This window comes from Centroberyx gerrardi, chromosome 1, assembly GCF_048128805.1.
Source record: "Centroberyx gerrardi isolate f3 chromosome 1, fCenGer3.hap1.cur.20231027, whole genome shotgun sequence".
Taxonomy (NCBI): Eukaryota; Metazoa; Chordata; class Actinopteri; order Beryciformes; family Berycidae; genus Centroberyx; species Centroberyx gerrardi.
This window is the reverse complement of record NC_135997.1, coordinates 36,790,116-36,816,876: the sequence shown is the minus strand read 5'-3', so window position 1 is coordinate 36,816,876 and position 26,761 is coordinate 36,790,116. Positions and strand designations below refer to the sequence as shown.

At 47.4% G+C, this 26,761-nt stretch overlaps 1 protein-coding gene across 1 annotated transcript; it reads left to right on the top strand.

Moving 5' to 3' along the window:
• Positions 1-445: 445 nt before the first annotated feature.
• zdhhc1 (zDHHC palmitoyltransferase 1) lies at positions 446-18,756 on the top strand. The gene is given in 12 exon segments (XM_071897411.2): positions 446-1,058; positions 1,396-1,630; positions 2,964-3,139; positions 5,172-5,273; positions 7,147-7,271; positions 7,821-7,976; positions 10,321-10,442; positions 11,320-11,408; positions 12,594-12,708; positions 13,056-13,128; positions 17,440-17,692; positions 17,694-18,756. Coding segments are annotated over 11 exon segments (1,677 nt in total). The 5' UTR covers positions 446-1,058; positions 1,396-1,411; the 3' UTR covers positions 17,941-18,756.
• The last annotated feature ends 8,005 nt before the right edge of the window (positions 18,757-26,761 follow it).

The window sequence follows — 26,761 nt, the reverse complement described above, 5'->3', positions numbered from 1 at the left end:
AGCCATCACCCTCCAATCAACACACTCCTAATAGAATAGAATAGAATAGAATAGAAGTTTATTTAAGGTGGGTACCAGCTATTGTATCTAATAAAGTGGCCACTGCTGTCCGTCTGCTGGATGTTCGCGTAAACGCCGCCACCTGCTGGTCAGTGTGAGTTGCTGCTCTGAACCGGCCCTGGCGCGGTGAAGGCTGATCTCAGGTCGGTTTGTGTTTCTGCAGACCGCAGCAGGCTTTGAGAGAGCCGGAGAGCAGCGCTGCTTCCGGATCAGTGCGGCTCACTCATTGGAGCGACGCGGGTGGGCGGTACCTGGCCTCGTGACCAATGGGAGTGGACCTGGAGCGTTACCAAGGAAACAGCGTACGAGCTGAGAGACGACAGGATTTTCAGGCAGCCAGGCTAACCAGACAGTTAGCTTAACGTTAGCTAGCGACAAGCTGAAACACCAGTGGCTGCTAAATAATGTATATCATTTACTTCCAGGTTAAAAATTAAGGAGCAGCTTTGAGTCGCGGCCGGTGGTTCCACTCCGCCTGCATGTTGCTGTGTGGCTGCTAGCGTTAGCATGGCACCAGCCGTGTAGGGCTAACAAGGCTAGCGCTATGCAGGACGATGGGCCAGGCGACACCAGATTAGCACGCTAACCAGTCATTAAAGTAAACTGAACCGTGATAACCGTTTATCTAGCCAGTTACCGTTAGCCAGCTAACTGATATATCAGCATCCACAAACACAGCGCGTGACTGGCGGCGGATGCGTCAGCTGCTGGTGATGCAGCCGGTTAGCGGTTAGCCTGCTGGTTAATACGGACCCGCTCCGGCTCTTTTCTCGGGATGGATGTAAGTTAACCGTCGGACTCATACGGACTACACCGGGACTGGAATCGCCGTACGGAGCCTGTTTGCTGAGCCTAGCGGTCAGTACAGCAGCCTGGTTCCACCGGCCGGGGCCGGCAGCTCCACACCGCCGGTCCGGCCCGGACTGTGGGATGAGATGAGATGCTGCGGACCGGAGGGCCGCTTCACACCCCGAGTCCCGTTAACCCGTGCTGAAAAGGTGACCCGCCTTTCCCTCTAGGTTAGAGTTCCCTCAGGTCTCAGCAGCTATGGTTTTATCATTTTGATCAACGTTTACAGACAAAGACATTCTGTTGGTGCATTTGTTCAACCGTTAATGTTGGCTGACTCTTCAGCAGCTGTGGCTCCTCTGAGTTTATCTGTAGAATGTAGAGTAACGTGGTTCAGTCACTTGAGAACTAAGCTCATTTCTGCCCTCCAGTCAGTTTAATCGCCACAAAGCAATCCTTATGCAGCTTCAGCTTCAGTCTCCAGTGCTGGTCGTGTGCTGATGACAGCCCACTAGTCTCTTATTGTGTCTCTCTGTCTCTGTGCAGAAGGAGACGCTCCCCTATGGACGTGTGCAGTAGGAACCCGAACCGCACGGCTCCGGTCAGCGAGGGCGGGCTGCGGCGAGCCGACCTGCCGCTCTGCTCCCGGACCAACGGCTGGAGCTGGCCGCCGCACCCCTTCCAGCTGCTGGCCTGGCTGCTCTACCTCTACTTCGCCGTCACCGGCTTCGGGGTGTTCGTCCCCCTGCTTCCCGCCCACTGGATCCCAGCGGGCTATATTGTATCCTTGGTTTGTTATGATGAGAGTCACCACATCCAGCCCAGACTACAGACTACAGCACCATACTGGCTTAGAGCACAGCTCCATCACTGCCAAGTCACAATCCCTCTAATCACCAATACAGTAACCATAGAGGATTGTGTCTTGAACTCCATTTCCACCTGGTATTAAAATACAATCTGTATCCAGATCTGCTGTCTGGATAATGATCAGTCCATCACGCCTGTTATTTATATGCGTTCTGCTTGTCTGCATTGTGATCAGATCTCATTGTTCCTGTGCACTATGCAAAGCAGGCAGCAGGTCAACAAAAACAAACAGCAGGTTTAGGGTCAGTAGACTGAAACTGTACAACCTGGATTTACTTTTCATATGAGACAGGAAAGGTTTGTCTTTTGACAAGCGGTTGTTTGCAGCTGCTGTGAAGCTGCAGCGCTGTGTGGCGGAGGGAGAGGAGCCAGCTGCTGGACTGCATGGCTGACTGGCTGAGACCTGGTCGCAGAGCGGTCTGGCAGATCTGATCACATTCTGATGGCAGTGCGTGATGTGTGTGTCGACACCCTGCATTAACGTGCGTTTTTCCTAATCCAGATAAGATACAGATCACATTTTAATAGCAGGTGTGAATGGAGTCTTGGTGTTCTCACTATTGAAGCATATTGACAAATTACAGAAAAAAGGAGTTGTTAGGTAAAACTGCAATAATAAATAGTATGGTAATGGATGGTAGCAGTAGGTGGTTTACAGTCAGTTTTCTTGGGTCAGTCAGGTGGATTTAAAGGTGCTGTGTTTATCATTTTAAGCATCGATCTATCATTGTCATATTAGTATTGCTGCCTTGGTCTAATGACTAAACCAGTGAGAGCGTGGTGGAGACGCTCGGTCTCCTCTGTCTCACTCCAGTAGTGTTGTTAGTTCTAGTGTTTCTCCACATTAAGAGTACATTTCCTGCCCCCCCCTCCCCCTCCCCCTCCCTGAAGAGGATCAACATGTTGGAAGTGATTTCTCCATCTTCCTTTCCCTCCTTCCACCATCTGCTGCCAGAAACTCTTTCAGCTTTAGCTCCGTCTGCTCTGGAAGAACAGAAGAAGAACCTCTTCCTGTTTTGTGCCGTAAAGCGATCCAGCAGATTTCCCTCCAGATCCACCAGGTGGAGAAACTATGGAGGATGCAGAGTAGAGGCTGAGAGAGGCTGACAGGCCTCTGTTTACCGTAATTTTACTAATGTCTCAAAATTAATGTGTTAATGATTTATTGATGTTAAATTGCTATAAGCAACACCTTTAAAAGATAAGTCATCAGTTTGCAGCCGTTGTCCTGAGCCGTCCCTCAGTGTACGGGCATCATGTTCGTGTGCCACCTGCTGGTCCATGTGATGGCGGTGTCCGTCGACCCGGCCGACTACAACGTGCGAGCCAAGAGCACCAAGGGTCCGGTGCCGGTGTTCGACCGCTCCAAACACGCCCACGTCATCGAGAACTGCCACTGCTACCTCTGCCAGGTGGATGTGTGAGTATCGTCAGCATGCTTTCAGATGCTAAATGTTATTTCAGTCTGCCGACTCGTGTAAACAGATTATTGAGAAAGAATGCAAATATAGATCCAGAGTTCAGTGTGGCGTCTGGCTCTGATCCTGTCACTCCCTGCAGCAAACACCTAGCTAGCCAAAGAGAGCAGGGAGTGACGATAGGGAACTTTCCCCCCCGGGGGAAACCTGGACCCGGAGCCTCCGGGTGGAGGCTGGGTGGAGGTGGGATGATGAAACGATGTATGGTGAGCAGCAGTGAACGGCAGTCTGAGCAGCGTAGCAGCAGCATGGCAATGTGAGAGAGAGAGGGGGGCGCTTGATAAGAGTCGCATGAGTAGAGTGTGTGTCACGTGTCTGCGGTGTGGCTCCAGCTGCCTGCCTGAGCTGCTTCACTCTGTCTCTGCTCAGCTGCTTCTCAGCAGGTACCTGGTGCTAAACTTAACATCTGAGACTTCTTGGTCCATAAAAGAAGATAGTAGCACTGCTTTCTTCAACATGAAATTAGTAGTGAATCCAGTGTTTTGAAGCCAGTTGCAGAGTTAGAGCCTAATCCTCTAGCTGTTCCATCCACTGCATAACAATATTTCTATCTTTGGGGAACAAATGTACAGTGTTGGGACTTATCCACTTATCCATCGACAAACAGCAAACAGCCAGCTGACAACTGTCTGACAGACTACGGGCAACTCATTAAATATGCATACCATCGACCAATCAGAGCAGTCATTTAAATCTGGCTGTATGTGATGTCATTTACACCAGGAAGTAGATTGAATATAAACAGTGTTATTCTGTTGACAGGAGAGTTTCTTAAAGGCCGTTTACTGCCCTTTGCATGTAATATAGGGCATATACTATATATATGTTATATAGGGCATATAATATCCCTTTAGTTAAACAATACTGTGACATTGGGAAATGCAGTTCTTATATACATTTTATATGTCTGATCTTTCATTCTTAAGATAGTTAGTATCCATCTCCTTCCTGTCCCTGCAGACAGGACAGAGCTCAGCAGCCTGATCTGTGAAGCTCCTCCCTCCTGAATCTCAACATGTACATGCGCTCCTTTTTCAATTTTTAAGGGAGCATGAATTTCTTATTTGGGACGTCTGCTCGTAGAACAGCCGGCGCAGCTGAAGCTGAACTGCTGGCTGTTCAGGGCTGCAGGTCTGTTCATCCCGCTGTAACAGGCAGAGAGCTGTGAACAGGCGGCAGACAGCCTGCATGCATAATGCAGCGCGGCTGTGTGAGAAAACATTTTCCTCAATCTGGTACGTGTAAATAAATAAAACTCTACACTGAGGATAATTGATTTGATGTGAACCTTCAGAAGAAATCAGGTCAGTGAGCAGGTTTCTCCCAGGAGGCTGTGGGTAATGGGGTCAGTGTGTGTGTGTGTGTGTGTGTGTGTGTGTGTGTGTGTGTGTGTGTGAAACATGCTGTTTCAGATCAGTGTTGGTTATCCAGCTGGTGTTGTACTCCGTCATGATGTTGGCCATGTTGACTTTTATATTTGTCTGTCTCTCCTGTCAGCACATCGTAAAATGGGAAGAATTATTGACTTAGTAATGGTGACAAAAAAAACGAAAGAAAAAATGCAGTTTTTGGCGCATTCGATGAGCAGGTTGGAGTTCAAATTCATTATGATTTGTTGACATTCGACTGAAATTGGAATATTGAAATCCGTTCTGACAGCTGTATCAGCTGGCTGGACGGTCTGAAGAGGAGAGAAGGGAAACTGACTGAGGACAACAGACTGATGCATGATGGGAGGAGGAGAGGAAGGAGACACTCCACTTCCTAATGAGAGCCTTTAATCCTCTGCCTCCTGTTTCACAAACACACACATTTATTTTTCAGCAGTTTCTCACTCTGCTAAACTGAGGATCAGGTCACTGCAGCTCAAGTCACACACACAAACTGTCTGTGTGTGTGTGTGTGTGTGTGTGTGTGTGTGTGTGTGTGTGTGTGTGTGTGTCAGAACAGACTGACGCTGTCTTCCTGTTGCAGGGGGCCCAAGTCAAAGCACTGCAGTGCCTGTAACAAGTGTGTTGCCAACTTCGACCATCACTGTAGATGGCTCAACAACTGTGTGGGAAGCAGGAATTACAAGTGAGTAACTTCCTGTTTCTCTGTCTGAGTTTGAAAAGTAAGAAATCTCGTATGAAACAATTTCCTGATTAAAGGATGCAGATATTACTAGAGGAAGTGACCTGCACACAGTCTGCAAGGTAAACAGAAGTCTGATTTCAGTGTGGACACCAGAGACAGTTTAGTACCCAGAATCTCATCCAGAAACCAGACGCATGTCGTCAGCTGCTGTCCTGTCCGCTTCTTCATGTAAACAACAGGAATCAGAGGCAAAAGTAGGGAAGTTTAACTGAAATAGTTTTTTATCTTTCTCCTCCATAACCACAGAGATCAGATGCAGATCAGATTGAGTCAGGACAGGACCGCCGGATTGAAATCTAATCTAATTTAATTCCCATGATTCCCATGATGGGGTTTCTGTGGGGAAAGGCAAGGCAAGTTTATTTCTATAGCACATTTTGTACACAGGCAATTCAAAGTGCTTTACACAAGGTATATAAGACATTACATAAAAAATACAGAATAAGAATAAAATAAAATAAATAAAACAAATAAAAACAGATAAAGTATATAAGAAGAGAGAATAAAGGTGAGGAAAGCTGCATTTGAAGAAATGGAGGAACTTATTATAAATAAACCTAGCTGCCATTATTTTGAAACATAATTTTTCCAGACCTTTCTCAGATGGTTCTGGTTAATGTTCATCCTGTCAGCGCTGCTCGTCCTCCGTAACGACCTCAGTTGTCATGACAGTTAACGAAGCTCGTTAAGCTCCAGGTCAGAGACAACCGGAGCTGAATGAAGCAGCAGGTCCGACTGCTGAGGGAAGTAAACCGTCTGAGAGCAGAAGAAGAAGAATGTGTGCTGACTGAAGGCAGAAACATGTCTAAAATAATACTTACAGTATTATACTTACAGTATTATTATGGAAACGCTAAAAGTACTTACAGTTTTACCAGAATCATGATAGAATTGACATTTTGTAATTTCTAAATGGCAGGAAGAAATGTCTTATCATCAAAATATCTTTGTTCAGCAGTACTGTGTACGCTCAGCAGTACTGTGTACACTCAGCAGTACTGTGTGTACTCAGCAGTACTGCGTACTCAGAAGTACTGTGTGTACTCAGCAGTACTGTGTACACTCAGCAGTACTGTGTGTACTCAGCAGTACTGCGTACGCTCAGCAGTACTGTGTGTACTCAGCAGTACTGTGTGTACTCAGCAGTACTGTGTACTCAGCAGTACTGTGTGTACTCAGCAGTACTGTGTGTAGTCAGCAGTACTGCGTGTACTCAGCAGTACTGTGTACTCAGCAGTACTGTGTGTACTCAGCAGTACTGTGTACTCAGCAGTACTGTGTGTACTCAGCAGTACTGCGTGTACTCAGCAGTACTGTGTAGCAGTACTGTGCAGCAGTACTGTGTGTACTCAGCAGTACTGTGTACTCAGCAGTACTGTGTGTACTCAGCAGTACTGTGTGTACTCAGCAGTACTGTACTCAGCAGTAGTGCGTGTACTCAGCAGTACTGTGTACTCAGCAGTACTGCGTGTACTCAGCAGTACTGTGTGTACTCAGCAGTACTGCGTGTACTCAGCAGTACTGTGTACTCAGCAGTACTGCGTGTACTCAGCAGTACTGTGTACTCAGCAGTACTGTGTGTACTCAGCAGTACTGCGTGTACTCAGCAGTACTGTGTGTACTCAGCAGTACTGCGTGTACTCAGCAGTACTGTGTACTCAGCAGTACTGCGTGTACTCAGCAGTACTGCGTGTACTCAGCAGTACTGTGTGTACTCAGCAGTACTGCGTGTACTCAGCAGTACTGTGTACTCAGCAGTACTGCGTGTACTCAGCAGTACTGCGTGTACTCAGCAGTACTGTGTGTTTCTCAGGCTGTTCCTGAACAGTGTGATCTCGGCTCTGCTGGGGATCTGTCTGGTTCTGGTCGTGGCGTCCTACGTCTTCATCGAGTTCTTCCTGGATCCGTCCAAACTCCGCACCGACAAACACTTCCAGGGTGAGCGCTGACCTCTGACCTCTGACCCCGACCTCTGACCCCCCCCCCCCCCCCCAGAATCCTAGATCTGTTAAAACCAAGTTTTTATGACTAAAAGGTCAGTCTTCCTACTTCTTCTTTCAGGAACATGGTTCAGTCTCTATCTTTGTCCCTCAGCCTCACTGTGGTGTTTCTGCACTGCTCTTCCCAGCAACTACCCAGTTCTTCTTCTTCTGTTGATTCCAAACAAACCGCAAATGTTAAACGCATCACTTCCTGTGTGGCAGAGGATTTTTCCCATGAAAGAGCGACCAGACTCCGGCTGTTTAGAACAGACAGTGGAAAAGATTTATGAACTGGTTATAGGCTGGATCACTGTTGAGTTAGAGAGAGAGAGAGGAGCAGAACAGACAGTTAGAGGGAAATGTCACAGATTATTACACTAAAACCCTCACAGTATTTCTTTAAGCAGAGCTACACATCCTGTCTATTAAAACAGATCTATTCATACTGTCATTAACCAGAGGTGTGTGTTGTGTGTGTGTGTGTGTGGTGTGTGTGTGTGAGCAGGGAGGAACGGGACAGCGGTGTGGTTTCTCTTCCTGCCCGCCGCCCCGGTCGGAGCGGCGGCAGCAGTGATTCCCCTCCTGGCTGCTGTCACCATCGCTCTGGGCCTGCTGTCCTCCGTCCTGCTGCTGCACCTGCTCTGCTTCCACATCTACCTGAGTGAGACACTGCCTGTCTGTCTGTCTGTCTGACTGTCTGTCTCTGTCTGTCTGTCTGTCTGTCTGACTGTCTGTCTGTCTGTCTGTCTGTCTGTCTGTCTGACTGTCTGTCTGACTGTCTGTCTGTCTGACTGACTGACTGTCTGTCTGACTGACTGTCTGACTGTCTCAGTCTGTCTGACTGACTGACTGACTGACTGACTGTCTGTGTGTCTGACTGTCTGTCTGTCTGTCTGTCTGACTGACTGACTGACTGACTGACTGACTGTCTGTGTGTCTGACTGTCTGACTGTCTGACTGTCTGTCTGTCTGTCTGTCTCTCTGTCTGTCTCTCTGTCTGTCTGTCACTACTAGGTTTGGGCCAATATTTGATGATATCAAATCTTCACAATATTTTGCAAGTATCGCCATATTTTCCAAGATATTGAATATCGCCCCCCTCTCCTCCCTCCCAGTCACAGCGTCATGTGTTGCTTAGAGCACAATTGTGCAAAATTTTAAACTTCCTTACTACTATAGAATGAGGAAATCTCTGTCTGTCTGTCCGTCCGTCTGTCCGCATCCATTTTGCTCCTCAACGGGTCGGCCAATCAATCTCAAACTGCACATGGGCATTGAGCATTGGCATAGGCAGGGACTGACGGAGCTCATTTTTCCATTTTCCCAAATTTACGCTGTTTATGTGCCTTTTTGGCAAGTCTGCACATAGTTGTGGCGCGCGCATCCCCGGGTATGGACTAGTAAACCTATAATCTACTAGTAGTAGGATAGTAAAAAACAACGAAAAACAGAGTTGTATTGAAAATCAACGCAAAGTCATTTTATATGGGTTCCCTTTTCCACAAACAAATCCTGGAAATAGCAGGAATTACACCAAATGACCGTTTTGGCTTGAATAGTACGATCACATTTCTAGGCTATTAGTAATAGTAATTATTACTATTACTAATAGCCTAGAAATGTGATGTAATGTGATCTGTCTGACTGTCTGTTTGCAGGGTGGGAGGTTCACTGGTGCTCCAGCAGCCAGTGTGTCTGGTAGATTCCTAGTTTCTGGATCAGTGAACAGATCAGGGAGAACTCTCACTCACAACTCCCTGCAAACACTCACTTATTAAATCAATAGCCAACGTTTGGACATAGTTCTGCTGCAGGTTCTAGTCCTGCTGCAGGTTCTAGTCCTGCTGCAGGTTCTAGTTCTGCTGCAGGTTCTATTTCTGCTGCAGGTTCTAGTTCTGCTGCAGGTTCTAGTCCTGCTGCAGGTTCTAGTCCTGCTGCAGGCTCTAGTCCTGCTGCAGGCTCTAGTTCTGCTGCAGGTTCTAGTCCTGCTGCAGGCTCTAGTCCTGCTGCAGGCTCTAGTTCTGCTGCAGGTTCTAGTTCTGCTGCAGGTTCTATTTCTGCTGCAGGTTCTAGTCCTGCTGCAGGCTCTAGTCCTGCTGCAGGCTCTAGTTCTGCTGCAGGTTCTATTTCTGCTGCAGGTTCTAGTCCTGCTGCAGGCTCTAGTCCTGCTGCAGGTTCTAGTTCTGCTGCAGGTTCTATTTCTGCTGCAGGTTCTAGTTCTGCTGCAGGTTCTAGTCCTGCTGCAGGCTCTAGTCCTGCTGCAGGTTCTAGTTCTGCTGCAGGTTCTATTTCTGCTGCAGGTTCTAGTCCTGCTGCAGGCTCTAGTTCTGCTGCAGGTTCTATTTCTGCTGCAGGTTCTAGTCCTGCTGCAGGCTCTAGTCCTGCTGCAGGCTCTAGTTCTGCTGCAGGTTCTAGTTCTGCTGCAGGTTCTATTTCTGCTGCAGGTTCTAGTTCTGCTGCAGGTTCTAGTCCTGCTGCAGGCTCTAGTCCTGCTGCAGGTTCTAGTTCTGCTGCAGGTTCTATTTCTGCTGCAGGTTCTAGTCCTGCTGCAGGCTCTAGTTCTGCTGCAGGTTCTAGTTCTGCTGCAGGTTCTAGTTCTGCTGCAGGTTCTATTTCTGCTGCAGGTTCTAGTCCTGCTGCAGGTTCTAGTTCTGCTGCAGGTTCTAGTTCTGCTGCAGGTTCTAGTCCTGCTGCAGGCTCTAGTTCTGCTGCAGGTTCTATTTCTGCTGCAGGTTCTAGTCCTGCTGCAGGCTCTAGTTCTGCTGCAGGTTCTAGTTCTGCTGCAGGTTCTAGTTCTGCTGCAGGTTGCTGTAATGAAAATGTTTTGTCTCCAGACAGTTTGTTAGGAAAACCATGAACTCTGAACTGCAAAGCAGAAAGACACCAGTAGGGAGAGGCAGAGAGGCTGCCTGCTGCTGGCAACAGTTAATACAAGGACTCTGTGTGTGTGTGTGTGTGTGTGTGTGTGTGTGTGTGTGTGTGTGTGTGTGTGTGTGTGTGTGCAGTGTGGAACAGGCTCAGTACCTATGAGTACATCGTGCGGCAGCGGCACCGTCAGGAGAGCAGAGACGGCAGTAAAGGAGGAGCGGGGAACGAGACGGCAGTTCCTTCAGTCAACCTCATCAAGGTGAGACCCGCTCCGGCTGTCGGCCATGTTGGCTCCGACACAGCGGACTGTCTGCACCGTCTACACACTGTGATAACGGGCAGGAGGAGAGGCTGCGGGTGGAGCTATCGGTGCCGCCGTGCCCGCCGGGCGCCGTGCGGCAGCCGGACGGCGGCTTTTTCTTTTTCCACTTCTAGTTTATTTATTTCGAACCCGCTTGTATCTGTGAAGCTTGGAAATACACTACTCTGACTTGTGGGCGGGTTTATCTGCAACAGTCAACAGTCTGGACAGTCTGGATGTTTTTCAAAGGCTTATGCTTAAATGCTTGAAATGTGTTTATTAGACAAATATAAATAGTGAAGTTGATCCTATGTATGAATTTCTTTCCAAAGCCTTTGCCTTTCCATCAAGGCAAAGGGCGGCTGCTTTAAAGAATCTGAAATATAACATAGTTTTGATTTGTTTAACACTTTTTTGGTCACTGCATAATTCCATTTGTGTTATTTCATAGTTTTGATGTCTTTACTATTATTCTAAAATGTGGAAAATAGTACAAGTGTTTTATAACTGCACACACCTGCTGCGTTTATGTCAAACGGGAAAGACGGTAGATCCGAGCTTCCTGCTAGAAAATACTGTTCAGCTCAGCTTCAGATGGGAAATAAAACATTTAAAGAACCAGTCGGCCTCACCTCTCTCCCTGATGTCCTCAGCAGGGTGTTTATCAGAGAGATGTGTGGCTGTCAGGCAGGCTGTGTTAAAGAGTATGGATCATTATTTGGTTTTGATTATCTGTGAAGCAGAAGTTGCTCATGGTGAATATGACTTGAAAGAGGTTTGGTTGTATATTTGCGGAGCTGAGTGTGTCTTCCCTCTGTTTCCCCCTCTGTCACAGGAAGTCGGCTATTCGGGGACGCTGGGCTACACCAACCCCGAGGTGGAGGTGGAGGACGCGGCCTCTGTGGCGGTGCGGGGGGGTGCAGAGTAAGGCCTCCACACAGCTGCTGCTCACCCACACTCTGCCCGCTCTGCCTGCCGTGTCAGCAGAATGTTTAACACCTCGTTAAAGCCGCACGGCCTAATCTGAGGCGTTCCTCTGCCGGTTAACCGCCAGTCTGTTGTTGTTGTGCTAATCAGCGCCACCGAGCCCGTTAAGACGATTAGCGCGCCGGGTCTGATCACACAGACTCATTAGCTGCCAGACGCTCAGACAGAGAGAGGAGCGCTGTCCGGTCGGCCCGGCCGGCCCTCTCCCTCTAACCGTCCGGTTTCAGCTGCAGTGTGTTGTGATTGGCTGCGGCGCTGCGGAGTGACCGGGTCCCGACATGTTTCATAAGACACAGTAAACAGCCTTCAGCAGTCATTTCATAACACAATGAGCCTGGACCTCCGTCGCCATGGACACCGTTTTCTTTGCAGAAAACAACGTGTGCAAAATGAAATTCTTCTGCTATGACTTCAAGAAGAAAACAAAGTGTGTAGTGTGTAGTGTGTTGGGCTGACCTGCGGGCGGAGAGGAACTGTGTGTATTAGTCTAACAGAAGGCCTTTATAAATAACACACTGCCCTACTGTAAGTCTTTCACATCATCCAGCGGCTCTTCAGAAGGTTCAGGAGCGGTTTGCCTGATTCAGGAGGTGAAACACAGAGAGAGAGCAGCTGTTTTCTGAGAGAGACCTACAGAGCTGCAGCAGCACAGACACGTTCATCATGATTTAATCAGACTGACTCCTGATTGGGGTCATGAGCTCAGGAGAGGGAGGCTGTCGCAGGTTGCAGCAGCCTGCTTCACCAATATAAACAGTAATATAAAAAAACAATATAGAAACAGTAGAAGAAAAAGATAGATCAAATACAGAATATAAGTTTTGAATGTTACACTATAATGTATAAATAGAGAAATGCATACATGCGCACACACACACACACACACACTTGCCTGGGGTAGCTGTTCTAGCCCACTGGTCTAGTGTCACATTAGCCAATCAGAATGGGCCTGGAGTCATATTAGCCAATCAGACGGTCTCATGCAGCCCTCCAGATAACTCTGCAACATCAGACTGAATTCCAGGGTTTGATTTATGCTCTTGGAATGGCACTGTGTTGTAACCTTTCGCTCACTGTGTGTGTGTGTGTGTGTGCGTGTGTGTGTGTTTGTGTGTGTGGCAGATTCCATGCTAACGGCAGAGTGAGGAGTGTATCCAGTCCTGTTGGGGAGGAGGAAGCGCTGGCCACCGTCTCTCCAGAGCTCAAAGCAGCTCCACACACACACAGACGCACACAGGTGACTGCACACACACACACACACACACCACACACACACACACACACACACACACAGAAGCCGCAGTTGTTTCCAGCCCAGTGGTTGGTTGCTGGGTGGAGTCCCTTCAGGACAAACTGTTCGGGCCAACACATCAGAACGCAGCGCTCTGCCCCCGCCCCGTCTCTGCCCCCGCCCCGTCTCTGCCCCCGCCCCGTCTCTGCCCCCGCCCCGTCTCTGCCCCCGCCCCGTCTCTGCAGCTGTCCCAGTGGGAGTTGAACCCTCGACCTGCAGAGTGCCTTGCTCTGCCTGCTGAGCCGCACAGGGACCTGAACCTCTAACCCTGACAGTGTTTGTTTGTTTTACAGAAAAAAAAGAAGAAGGTCCGCAAAGTGCCAGCGGAGGTGATGAGGGAGCGCTGCCCCAGCACCGCCCCGCCCGGTAACACACACACACACACACACACGTGATGTAATCCTGACTCCACAGCCGCAGCACACGGCCACACCAACACAAGCCGCTCTGTACACAGACAGAGTTTGGTCAGCCAGATAAGCTGACGGGCGAGGCTGCGGTCTGACTGGATGTGGATCTTTCTTATCAGTTCACACTGGGAGCGTCTCGCTCTGTCGCTCTGTCCCGACTGCTTGTGGGCGGAGCCAGAGGCTCCGGTCTGCAGCTACAAAGTTTTGAACAGGAAAATCATGTATTTTTGCAGCTTTGGTATTGCCTGTCATAATGTTACATCATTTTAACGAGTTTATATAGCTAGTTAGCAAGCGCTTATTAGGTAGCATTAAAGCTCCACATCATGTAAAGCAGGACTCCCTCTCCTCTGTGATGATAAAGGAGTTGGATGTGTATCTAAACATGGTGAAAGTATCAAAACTAAATCCACACAATCCATATTAGAAAAGCGAGCCTCTAAACGAGCCGTTTGGACTTCCGTAACTTTGCGGCGTCACAAAGGTTCGCTCATTATCATTTCTGTAAGAAATAATAGACTAACAAAGTGTTTTTTTCAAAGCGGTCGAGCGGTCGTCATCGTTTATTACCGGAGAGTTTTCCCTACCTGTAGCCGCCGGGCCGCGGCGTCTCACGTTTCGCTCTCGAAACGGTTAGCCGATCGGAACGGAGGCTCGTTAATATTAATGAGCCTTAAAGACACGGCGACAGAAACGGCCTGTTCTTGGTAAGGCTCAGAGAGATGCTGGAAAATGAACGTGGAGAAATGGATTGAGAGTGTTTTTGGTTCATGACACCACACACACAGCTTTGAATGGACAGAAAGACACAAAATAAAACTCTGAAGGAATATGACGATGGATCGGCTGTTCTCCAAGCTTCGTTTTGACGTTTCTTCCTGTCGTCTTTCAAATAAAATTTGTAGAGAACTGGAAAGCTTTGATTGGCTGGAATCAACTTCTTCTCCATTTTGAACTGTTGTTTATTAAACTTAATTACATTGGTAGGGAAACAAAGAAGTGCTGAAATCTGATTGGCTGTTGACGGCCAATAGCGGTGAAAAGTTCAGCTGTGGAGACGAGCTTGTTGACCAATCATCAGCTGAGTTTCTCTGGTCGCTGACTCGATGCTGCTGCTCAGTGTGAACTCGGTAACGGTCGGAGCAGAGTGGGACACAGAGGGAGATGGGAAGATATTATATTCATATTCATTATTCAATATTCATGATTTTGACTGTTGAATCAGGTCCCCCCCCCCCCAACCCACCCAGCTTTCACCCAGCTTTCACCCAGCCTGTCTGAAGCGGTGCAGATATAGATCATAAAGCTGGACCCTGAGGCCCGGCTCGACCCGGCCCGGCTCGGCGTGGCCCGGCTCGGCGTGGCCAGGCACGTCTCGCTCTGCGTTGCTCTGATTTACGACGTTTATATGGTGTCAGAGGGCTGATGGGAGATAAGGCAGCAGACACACTCCGCTCCCTGCTGACTGAGCTGCCGTGAGTTTTATATGTGGAGCTGCAGGCGTTGTTGTTGGCCAGCGTCCATTCAGCCGCAGCAGAGCCACATCACACGTGAAATATGAACGTTCCTGTGGGGAAACTCGCTCCAGCAGCAAATAGTAACAGGAAACAGCAATGAAAAATAGAATATAAATAAGAAGAGAGCAAGTCGGGGTTAGATAAACATATTCAACTGAGTTCAACACTAGAACATGCTGAGTAGAAATGTATGGATGAAAGAAGTCTGGACGACAGTATTAAGATGGTGAACAAGATACAACAGTAGAACTTACTAAAAAAAAAAGAATGTGAAATATGTGCCGTATGAAATAAGTGAAAATAATAAAATATCATACATGCTGTAGAGCAGCAGTCCTCAACCATCTGCCATCATGACCCGACAATCTGCAGGTTTTCAGCCCAGCAGCTGATTACAGGCTGTCAGTTGGCCCTAAAAATTAAATCGGACTATGAATTGACTGAAATTATTCAAACTCAACTGAAATTCATATATTATGATACAATTTACATAATATTGGCCCATGAAAGCAGAGCACAGTGAACTGACAACACGTTATACACAGATAGAGATTCTGTGGTTTACCCGTTATTCAATTACTTTAAAGATTTGGTTTTGTTTTGTTTTAGACTTGAAGAGTAAATCACTGAGTGTGGACTGCTGAGGAGAATCCTGATATCTTCCTAACATCACTTGTTGAATTAGAGTAGGACTCTCCTCGTCAGGCTGGCTGTCTGTCCTGTGTGTGGACCAGCAGGCTGGTAGAGGAGCGCTGGGTCAGAGCCCGGGACGCTTAAACCTTCAGTTAACGCATTCAACGGGAAGGTTGGGACTCGTATTCATTATGATTTTTTGACACTTGAATTCATTATGATTTTTTGTCGTTTGACAGAAATGTGAGTGTTGAGATTGACTGACAGCCTCAGGTTTCACTGAGCAGCTCCAGTCTGGCTGCAGGTTCATCAGATCAAAACCTGCAGACTGCTTTACCTCCTAGACAGTGAGCTGGAACACAGGATCACAAAGAGTCAAAACACCTTAAGTTTTCTCCTTAAGTATGACACTTAAGGCTTAATTTCTCCTTAGCTGAGGGTCTTACTTAAGGGTGTTGCACAGAATCCCTTAAAAGGTTTCTTTAGTTAAGGAAAAAGGTATTTACTGCATTGAAAGAGATTTTACAGCGGTAGAATTCTACAGTTCCCATGGAGACCGTTTGTTTACACTTGTGCTTGTGATACCTGTTATCACCTCACCTGTTATCACCACACAAAGTTGGCCTGTAGATAGTAAAAAAATGGCAGAAGACAAGAAAACCAAATTGGTCAGAGGAGGAAAAGATTATACTTCTGGAGGAATAAAAAAGAAAAGAAAGCACATACTTAAAAGTAAATTTGATCCACAAATAACAGCAAACAGAAACCAACGATGTGGGAGGAATGTGAAGTGAGCGGACTCTTCTCGGGATGCTCTGGGATTTATCGCCGTAAACTCGGCCATGTTGCAGTTAAGATAGTCAGAGGTACCTTAAGTTTTTCCTTACTTTGGTTGCTAAGGTCTTTTGTGCAACGGTTTAACTAACTTTAAGGGACTCCTTAAGTATAAGACCAAGATAAGGAGAAAACCTTAAATACTTAAGTGAACATTTTAAGGAAACCTTAAGGAGAAGACTTAAGGGTGTTTTGTGCAACCGATTTTATTTTACGGAAACCTTAACTCGGACTTTAAGGAAAATCTTAACTTAAGGTGTTTTGTGCAACCGGCCCCAGGTGTTCTGTTAGTCCAGGTCGCCCTGAACTGGAAACTACAATCATGGACCAGGATCCAGCAACAGTCTACTGCTGCTGCTTTACTGTCTGTACTGTCTGTACTGTCTGTACTGTCTGTCCGGTCTGTCCGGTCTGTACTGTCTGTACTGTCTGTACTGTCTGTCCGGTCTGTACTGTCTGTACTGTCTGTACTGTCTGTCCGGTCTGTCCGGTCTGTCCGGTCTGTACTGTCTGTACTGTCTGTACTGTCTGTACTGTCTGTCCGGTCTGTCCGGTCTGTACTGTCTGTCCGGTCTGTCCGGTCTGTACTGTCTGTCCGGTCTGTCCGGTCTGTCCGGTCTGTCCGGTCTGTACGGTCTGTACTGTCTGTACGGTCTGTACGGTCTGTACTGTCTGTACTGTCTGTACGGTCTGTACGGTCTGTACGGTCTGTACTGTCTGTACTGTCTGTACTGTCTGTACGGTCTGTACGGTCTGTACTGTCTGTACTGTCTGTACGGTCTGTCCGGTCTGTCCGGTCTGTACGGTCTGTACTGTCTGTACTGTCTGTCCGGTCTGTACGGTCTGTACTGTCTGTACTGTCTGTACTGTCTGTACTGTCTGTCCGGTCTGTACGGTCTGTACTGTCTGTACTGTCTGTACTGTCTGTCCGGTCTGTACGGTCTGTACTGTCTGTCCGGTCTGTACTTTCTGTACTGTCTGTACGGTCTGTACTGTCTGTACTGTCTGTACTGTCTGTCCGGTCTGTATGGTCTGTACGGTCTGTACTGTCTGTCCGGTCTGTACGGTCTGTATTGTCTGTCCGGTCTGTACTGTCTGTACTGTCTGTCCGGTCTGTCCGGTCTGTACGGTCTGTATTGTCTGTACTGTCTGTACTGTCTGTACGGTCTGTACTGTCTGTACTGTCTGTCCGGTCTGTACGGTCTGTATTGTCTGTACTGTCTGTACTGTCTGTACGGTCTGTACTGTCTGTACTGATGCTGCTTCTCTGTTCTGTCCTCCAGCGGAGCCCAGCAGTCTGCCCACTGTGTCTGTGAACCAGCGGCTTCCCTTCCCAGCATTCCCTCTGCGGGCGTCGCTGCCCCCCCTGGCGCCCCCCGCCCCGGGCTCGGTCCAGGCCGCCGGCCCCCCCGCCGACTACCACTCCGACTCGGCCGAGTCTCTGGAGGAGATCCCGGTGGCTCTGGCCCGGCTGGGCTCCTCCTCCGCCGCGGCCGCGGACGCCTCCGCCTCCTCCCGCAGGGCGACGCCGGCGTTCCCCCCCCCCCTCGCCCCAGCCCAGGACTAAGAGGAAGGCCTCGTCCCGGGGGGCTAAGGCCGTCCCGGAGCTGAGGTTCGAGATGGCCTCCTCCCAGCCTCCCGCCGTGTTCGTCAGCCGGGCCAGCGGGGAGCCGGCCGAGCCCCGGGAGGACGGCCTGAGCCTGGGCCGCAGGCGGCCGGCCGGGACGGCCCGGCCCGGCTCCAGGACGTCCCAGGCCTCCGGAGCCTGCAGGACGGAGCGGTAGTCGGAGCTTCTGGAACAATCTGACTCTTCTAATGTTAGATGTTTCTTCTCGCTCTTTCTCTTTCTAAGATCATGTGAGCTCTATGTAGCGTTGCACAACAATCTTTATTTTACACACTTTTTGTATCTTTACAATTATTTATTGATATTGATATTGACTTGACTTTATATTTAACATTGAATGCCAAAGGTAAAATCCTGTGTACAATTTTTCTAAATGAAGGACGATTTTAATTTCTACTGTTGATCGTTGGAACTTTGATTTTGACACTTTGTTACCAAACTTTACCTGTAAACCTTAACTTTGTAACACATTTTCATGGAAGTCCCGCTGGTCCGTACGTGTTGTTGTGTTTTTGTCGTCGGTCGTGTTCCCGTGGGGGATTCACGGTGCCAGTCTGTTTCCTCGCTGCTCCGCTGTCTGCTGAGCTCAGCGGGGCTTGGAAGCAAGAGCTGAGAAACTCCCATCATGCTTTTCTACCATCCACACCTCCCAATAAACCCGTGGGACCCGGCCGCTCCCTGTTGTTCTTGAACTCAGAGACAGACTGGAGTTCGGTCTTTCCCAGCCAGCAGCTCTGGTGCACCTCGTTGGTCTCCATGGTAACCCAGAGCCAGAGGGACGGAGCGCTTCGTTAGTCATAAAAACACAGGCACACCTAGTGAGCGAATGCACCGATAGACTTATGACAAAAAAAAACATAACATTTACAAAATAAATTGAGAAATTTACTACAGAATGAACAATGTGAAAACTGAATTAACTTTACTGACCTTAAACTGAATGAACAGGAATTCTTAATTTACTGGTCACGTGACCCTCTGTCTGTCAGGAAGCTTTCAGCCCGTTCACCAGCTCGTCCCTGAGTTCACGGCAGCGGTCCGGGCGTCGCTGCCTTGCTCAGGGGCGCTTTGGCAGAAGTCGAGGGAGTTGAGATTTAACCACCGAGGCTAACGGGGAATTCCTGAGTTTGGTGGAAGCCTTCGTTCTGCTGATCAGACCCTTAAAGTTTTTATCTTTTGTTTCACCTTTTGACTGCAGCTGTTTCTCAGCTTTTCCTGTCAGTGCAGGATTTCGTACCGACAACCGGCTGTCAGCCGCCCCGGCTGAGCGACACTGAGCCTGGAATATTTTCCAAAATTGTCTCTACATCCCCTCAAACCCCCCCCCCCCCGCCCCCCCTCTCCTCCTCCCCCCCTGCGGTCCACAGCTTGCAGGGTGTGTATTGTTGTGTGTTGTTGTGGAAGATTAAGATTAAGATTAAGTTTATTGTCCCTCAGGGGGAAATTAGTGTTGGACTCAGAGCCGCTGCTATTAAAAAAACATCAACAGGCTTCAACAGGCACAGACAGACAGACACACACACACACACACAGACAGACAGACAGACAGGGCACAGACAGACACACACAGACAGACACACAGACAGACAGACAGACAGACAGACAGACAGGGCACAGACAGACACACACAGACAGACAGACAGACAGCTTCTGAAGGCCCAGACCCACATTTTCTACTTTATTTTGTATCTTTAAATCTGAACATTTTCACTCCAAAAAATCCAAGTATTCAGAGTTTCCCTCCAGAGTTTTCTTCTTGTCAGAGTGGAAAAGCGTCTGAAACATTTAGACCATCCTGGGACACTAAAACTCTCCACTGAAACCAGACGGATGAAATAGTTGGTAATAATAATAATGATGCATTTTATTTATATAACACACTTTAAAATACAACGAAATCTCAAGGTGCTTCATGGGAGATAAAATAAATGTACAATCATAGTAAAACATTAAAACAGATCACTAAAACAACAGTCATGCAATTATAAGATTTTACTAAAATAAACTGGAATAAATTAGAAGTATGAGAGGAAAAGCACAGAGCGTCTGTTCAGCTGCTGAGTAAAATCCTCCACAGCACACTGAAGGATTCCTCTGGTCAGACATCAGATGTAGTAATAATGATAATATTAATAATAATGGAAAAAATATTCAGTAGCTGTGTTCATATCAGAGGTGGACGGCACCTTAGCCATTAAAAATAACATTGCTTTTAAAAAAATAAAGGTTAGATTCATGGGTTTTTAAGGGGTTTCTTCATGGGTTGATGGCACTAGTACTTAAGGTTTTTTTATGCCTTTTAAGCAGGTTTACATGGTTATTAATGGATTATTAAGGGAAAGTTCCTGTGTCCCTGAATTTTTCATTATATTACAAAGTCAAAAAAGGGGTTTTTAAGGAGGTTTTGATGGGGTCTCCTCCATTAATAACTCCCTTAACTAATTTTAAGGGGAATTAAGGGTTGAATTCATGTAAAGTAATGTAACCGTCAGGTTAGTTTAAGGGGTCATGCTGACTTCCTGGAGCGTGTGTGTTTAAAGCCCAGAGTCGGCCTGATCTCTCTGTCTCTGTATTGTTGTGTGTTGTGTTGTTGTGTGTTGCTGTCTCCTCCTCACTCCGCCCCTCCAGAAAGAGAGGAGGGGTTGCCCCGGCAACGGAGCACTACAACATCATAACAGCGTCAATCAAAATGTGTGGCGACGAGAAGTATGTGACACACACACACACACACACACACACACACACACACTCTCTCTCTTCCCTGGGTGGTTCCTGTGGTGACACTCGTGAGCTGTAACTTGGCTCCAAGTCATTTCTCTGTACTGAAGCCACACACACACACACACACACACACTCTGAGGTTTGTTTTTTTTAAACCTTAATTTACCCGGTGAAATTTGGCTGAGCTCAATGTTCTTTTTCAGCACCTTCCTACTTCACAGCCACACACATTATGATAATAATAAATAACAATAATAAACTTTATTTATAGAGCAGTTTTCAAAACCAAAGTTACAAAGTGCTTCGCAACAAGGAACAAGTGCAGGGGATAAAACATGTAGTGCAGAAACCAAACACTGAGATAAAAGTTGAGCACAGTCCTCTGCTGGTTTCCACTGAGCAGCTCCGTCTTTTCTAACCTTCGTCTAACAGGCGGATCAATTAAGAACAAAATGTTTTTACACTGTCGGCCTGGCCGGAGGCAGCGTGCTTCTTAATGGGAGTTGTGGGAAGGTAGAGAAACAAACAACAGCGGTTCATACCTGTTGCTGCAGTGAGACTTTTATTCATTCACTTCCCCCATTTCCCTGCTGGTCCCAGGTCTGCTTTACCTGTTTACATTTATTTTGTATGTTTGATGTTTGCTTTTATTTCACTGTTAAAGCACTAAGTGCCATACAAATACATTTTATTTTTGTTATAAACTAAGGTTAGATGATATATGATTTTGGCCTTTATTAAAAATCAGTCGTCCACCTCTGATATGATGGATGTTTGATGGATTACATATTTACTGTAGAACTGATCAATACTTCACTGTTTGTCTATGGGAGGCTCTGAACCTGAACTGACTCTAATGAGACATTTTGATCAGATATATGATGAATATGTTTTATTATCATCAATAATATTATCCTGGTTTCAGTGGGTAGAGTGTCACTCACTCCCTCCTCACTGGTCCAGAGATTCAAACCGACAACCTTCAGGTCACAAGTCTGTTTGTTGAACCTTCGGTCTGCCCCAGTGGAACAGAGTTTCACCGGGACGTCCGGCCGCTCGCTGCGCTTATCGGTGGCTTATGCTTTTTCTCTCTCTATTTGCTGTCACTGTTGCCATGGAAACCCTATTTGTCTGTCTGTCTGTCTTTCTACATGGTCGGCGGCAGCAGGCAGGTAGCCATGGCAATGGCTCAGACAACAAAAACTGGACTTGTACATCTGACTTGTTGCCAAGCCCCGCCCACCTTCCTCTGCCAGACCAGTAGTGAACTTTTAAAAGCCGACTGGTCCAATTCACCAAGATCCTGTCCGAGTCGAGTCTCCAGTCCTCAGCATGTGAGTCCAAATCTGAGTCTCCGGTTTGAGTTCAGTAATCCTGCTAGAACAGTCTTTTCTTCTTTTACTTTTTGCCCCAGTTAATGTAAAATCCAGGTAAGTAAAGCTCACAATACGAGGTGGAGCATCTTCCTCTTCCTCTTCCTCTTCCTCTGTCACCACAGAGACGATCTGTTCTTCCTCCTGTCAGTGTTTGTGTTGTGATACTGTGAACCAACCAGATCACCGACAAATTTAGGGAAACGCTGAAAAGAAAAGCTGTGGAGCCGAGTCTGAGGTGATCGAGTCCCAAGTTCAGGTTCAAGTCCTCAGTGAGCAAGTCTGAGTCTAAGTCTGAGTCATCAATATTCAAGTCTGAGTCGAGTCACGAGTCATCAACACTGGGACAATTAAGGAAAAGACTGTACTGGATTACTCAGACTGGTGACGACCTTGGTGAGAAAGCAAAGAGTTCTTTAATAAGAAATGTTGCTCAAAAAGTACAAAACTGAACAGCAGAGCATCATCAGTGCAAAGATCACATCCTGTACTGGGGCATTTCTTAAATCGACAAGACGGGATTGGCTGATGAGTCACAGGAGGAGACAGCTGATTGGCTGAGACTCACACAGGATAATTGCGTTCAGAGAGTTGTTCCCATAACCCCGGTTTGTTTTCAGTACAGATAAACGGAGAGGGGAGCAGGCTGGATGTTCATGTTGAACGCTGCTTGGACAGAGTCAGTGCAGAAGAGAGTTCAGTATCAGAGTTCAGCTTCCTCTGCTGGCTCATATGATTCCTCTGAAGGAACCAGCAGACAGGCGGCGTCAACACTCATCCAGAACCTCTTCACTAAAGAGAGTCCAGAGTGTCTGTCGGCAGTCTGCCGTCCTGCTGGACCCGACCTGCTCACTCAGCTGTCGTCATGGCGGCAGGCAGCAGGGGGCGGGGCTTTGCCTTTTCATCAGCCGCACTGTTTTTTTTCTCTCCTGCTCCCGTTTGGTATTTTGGTGACTCGGCATTAACTATTTTCGTGGCTTTATCAAGTGATGTGTGCATGAACGCATCTTCAAATGCTTACTAACCCTTTTGTCTGGATGATATGTTGGCCAATTGTGTGGGTTTTTTTTTTTTAGATAATTGTTGGGGCATTTTGGCCTTTATTAGACAGTCACAGTAGAGAGAGGGACAGGAAGTGTGACAGGGTCCCGGGCCGGATTCAAACCCACAGCGTCACAGTTCCAGCCGCGCACCTCCGACCGCTGAGTCAGCAGGACGGTGTGCAGCATGACACACAGACTGAAGCGAATTTAATTATGTCCATAAACACATGTGAGCCACATGTGTTTTCTCCTCCCAAGCTAATTTAATGTAGATTCTCTCTTGGTGACTCCGGAGCGTTCTCTCCATCACCGAGCTGTCAGAGTCACATGCTGCAGAGCGCACTGCTGTTAAAGGAAAGGAAAAGAGGTGATTTCATTGGTCATGACTGAAGCCACGCCCACCACACCTTCTGGTCATGTACTCCTAATCCCACCCAGCTTCAAACTGCGCTGCAGGTGTTCTGCTCCTCTCTCCTCCTCTCCTCCTCTCTCCTCCTCTCCTCTCTTCTCCTCCTCTCCTCTCCTCTCCTCTCCTCTCCTCTCCTCCCCACTCTCCTCCTCTCTCCTCCTCTCCTCTCTTCTCCTCTCCTCTCCCCTCCTCTCCTTTCCTTTCCTCTCCTCTCCTCTCCTCCCCACTCTCCTCCTCTCTCCTCCTCTCCTCTCTGGCAGCTGCTTCCTAAACAGAGACGACCATTCAGAGATGAGGTAATATCCTGCTGTTTCCTCTGTGTGTGTGTGTGTGTGTGTGTGTGTGTGTGTGTGTGTGTGTGTGTGTGTGTGTGTGTGTGTGTGTGTGTGTGTGTGTGTGTGTGCTCAGTAAATCACTCAACACACTCTGACCTATTGTTCATCCTAGCGGAGCATTGTTCTGATCCACTTCAGAGAAACCAAACAAACTGTTTTCCATCAGTACAACACACACACCCACACACACACACAGAGCCCTGCCTGCGTGTGTGTGTGTGTGTGTGTGTGTGTTTGTGTGTGTGTCAACAGCCCTGCCCTGACTCTGACCTCATTGAGGAGTGGGTTGAAGTTGACCTTTTTTGTTTTTTGTTCATTTCATCAGCTCATTATTTTGAATGGCAACAAAACACACAGTTGAGCCTGAGCAGTCTGCATGCTGCTGCTGGGATCTGGATCTGGATCAGGATCTGGATCTGGATCTGTCGTCATGGAGACGCGACGCTGCGCTGAAGAGGGAATCGTCAGATAGGTTCATATGAGACAAACTGTGAAGCTGCAGCAGTTTGTTCTGTAGCAGCTGGGAAGTTCATAACTTTATATATAGTTTATATTCACAAAGTTTCAGCTGATTCAAACAAAAGTGCCTCATACACACATACAGTATATGGACTGACAGAACTCTGGTTTCCCTCAAATCTTATTTTCAGAAAATATACAACTGTATAAGATCCATGCGCCTCATTTAAACTAAATGGAACAAACATGCTAAAATACTCTATCCACCTGCTTCCTGCTGGTCTGACCTGCTGAAACTGAGCGGAGCAGCTTCTGTTTTCTTTATGGAAAATATCTGGTAGAATAACAGCCGCAGAATCCAGTCAGACAGGAACAGTAGGCTTCATGATGTCATGTTTAACCATGTGGGACCTGCAGTATGTGGCTGGACTGAACACCTGCACTGTGTGTGTGAGTGTGTGTGTGTGTTTCAATGTTTTATCAATCAGATGGACAGCCTGTCCCACCAAACTAACCTCCAGACCGGTCCATCCACATGATCCAGATTAGCTGACTTCATCTGTTTGCTTCCAGTTTTCACCCCCAAACCTCAACAAGTCAACAAGATGAGAATGATTTTCTTTTTGACACCTGTGCATTTCTGAAATTCAACAATACACTCAACAGATATGAGAAAATGTTTCAGGATGTAAAACATCAGCGGTAAACGTCAGGTTTTGGTGTCAGTCCCTCAGAATCAAAGAGCGAGGGCTTCTTTCTAGAGCCGCCATTTTGCACCGAGAGACGTTCAACAATCATACAGGGAGAAATCCATCGTAGAAGAGGAGAGAGACCAGTTTCTCCACCACAGGAGCAGGAGAGAGACCAGAATGCACTGCAGCTACAACTTCCACCTCTGTGGCTCTGCTGTTGGTAGAGTGTGAAATACAACGCTCTGTCCACCATTTTTTGGTGATTTTGTCAACAAGGCACCATGGCGTCGTTCTCTCTCCACTCTCACTCAACTGGAAAAACTCTCGTTATCGCTCTCTCCACCTACAGGTATACAACACAGAGAGCCCACACAGAGAGAGGGGTTGGTGAAAGGCATTCTGGGAAATGTAGTAAATCACTACCTGCAGTAGAAATAGACGGGACAGGTTGAGGGAAACTGGGTTCACCAAAAAAATGACCGCACTTCATCACAAAATAACTCCTGAATGTACTGAACATCACAGACTGATGAGATCTAACAGTGGAGTCGTATGTGAGGAGAGTTTTCGGACGTCAGGAGTCGATGAGGGTGGACAGACTGTTTCTGTGTCATTTTTCCTGGCCAGATTTTCTGAGCCAGTTCCTGTAATTTTGCTTATGTCAGATGGTTGAAGCTCATAAGGAAACTCATGTTCAGGTGGACATCCGGAGGTTAGAGAAGAAGTTTGAGTCTGGAAGATCGCTGGTTTGAACTCGAAAAAATACTGTATTAGTCCTGTAGCTGTTCAGGTGCATGAGCAGTTTATAGTGTAGGTTTAAAACAGTGAATGACGATGCAGAGTTTTTTCAAAGCGTTCTGACTTCACCTTCTGTCTGCCTGACTGCTCTTATAGACGATAGTAAATGGACAAACGTACTTGCTGCAAAAGTGATCCAAGAGCACAGAGAAAATATCTTAAGTGTGAATCAGTTTTATTTGTTTGTGTGAGAACCTTGAAGCAGGGAAAGAAGCAAAAAACTGCAACAAACCTGCAGTATTGGACAATATTGAGTGTTTCTTGCTTGTGTTAACATGCTAAGGACGGACATAAGTACTGACAACTGGAAATACTCCAAGGTGCGACATGTAGCATGTTTAACCATCAATATGAAATAAATACTGATACCTAACGACTGAGTCCATGTTGCAGACCATTGTTCTCTATCTCACTCCAGCAGTATTGTTAGTTCTAGTGTTTCTCCACATTAAGACTACATTTCCCATCAGCCCCGTTGCTTCCTGCCCCCCCCTCCCCCTCCCTGAAGAGGATCAACATGTTGGAAGTGATTTCTCCATCTTCCTTTCCCTCCTTCCACCATCTGCTGCCAGAAACTCTTTCAGCTTTAGCTCCGTCTGCTCTGGAAGAACAGAAGAAGAACCTCTTCCTGTTTTGTGCCGTAAAGCGATCCAGCAGATTTCCCTCCAGATCCACCAGGTGAGAAACTATGGAGGATGCAGAGTAGAGGCCGGTAGAGGCTGACAGGCTTCTCGCCAAAGTTCTTGTTTGTTTCCAGTAATTTTACTAACATCTCAAAGTTAATGTGCTAATAATTTTCTGATGTTAAAATGTTACTTGTGGCACATCTTTAAATAATCCCTGTCCACACCTGCCTCCAGTCCTGAATGACCTCTGACCCTTTACCTGCAGCCCTGGGAGCCGACAGGAGGCTCCGCCCCCCTGCCGGGCCTCTGCTGGAGGAGGAAGACTACTTGATCTTCCTCCTCTTCCTCCCTCTCTCTCTCTCTTTCTTTCTCTCTCCATCCCTCAGCCGCTCTCCTTCTCCCTCTTTCTTATTCCCTCCCTCCCTTTTATTGCCCTCCCCTGATGTTAGACAGGATGTCGCCATGGAGACAGGATAAACAGATGATAACAAGCCCTCAGCGCTTTAAAGCTCATTTGACTGC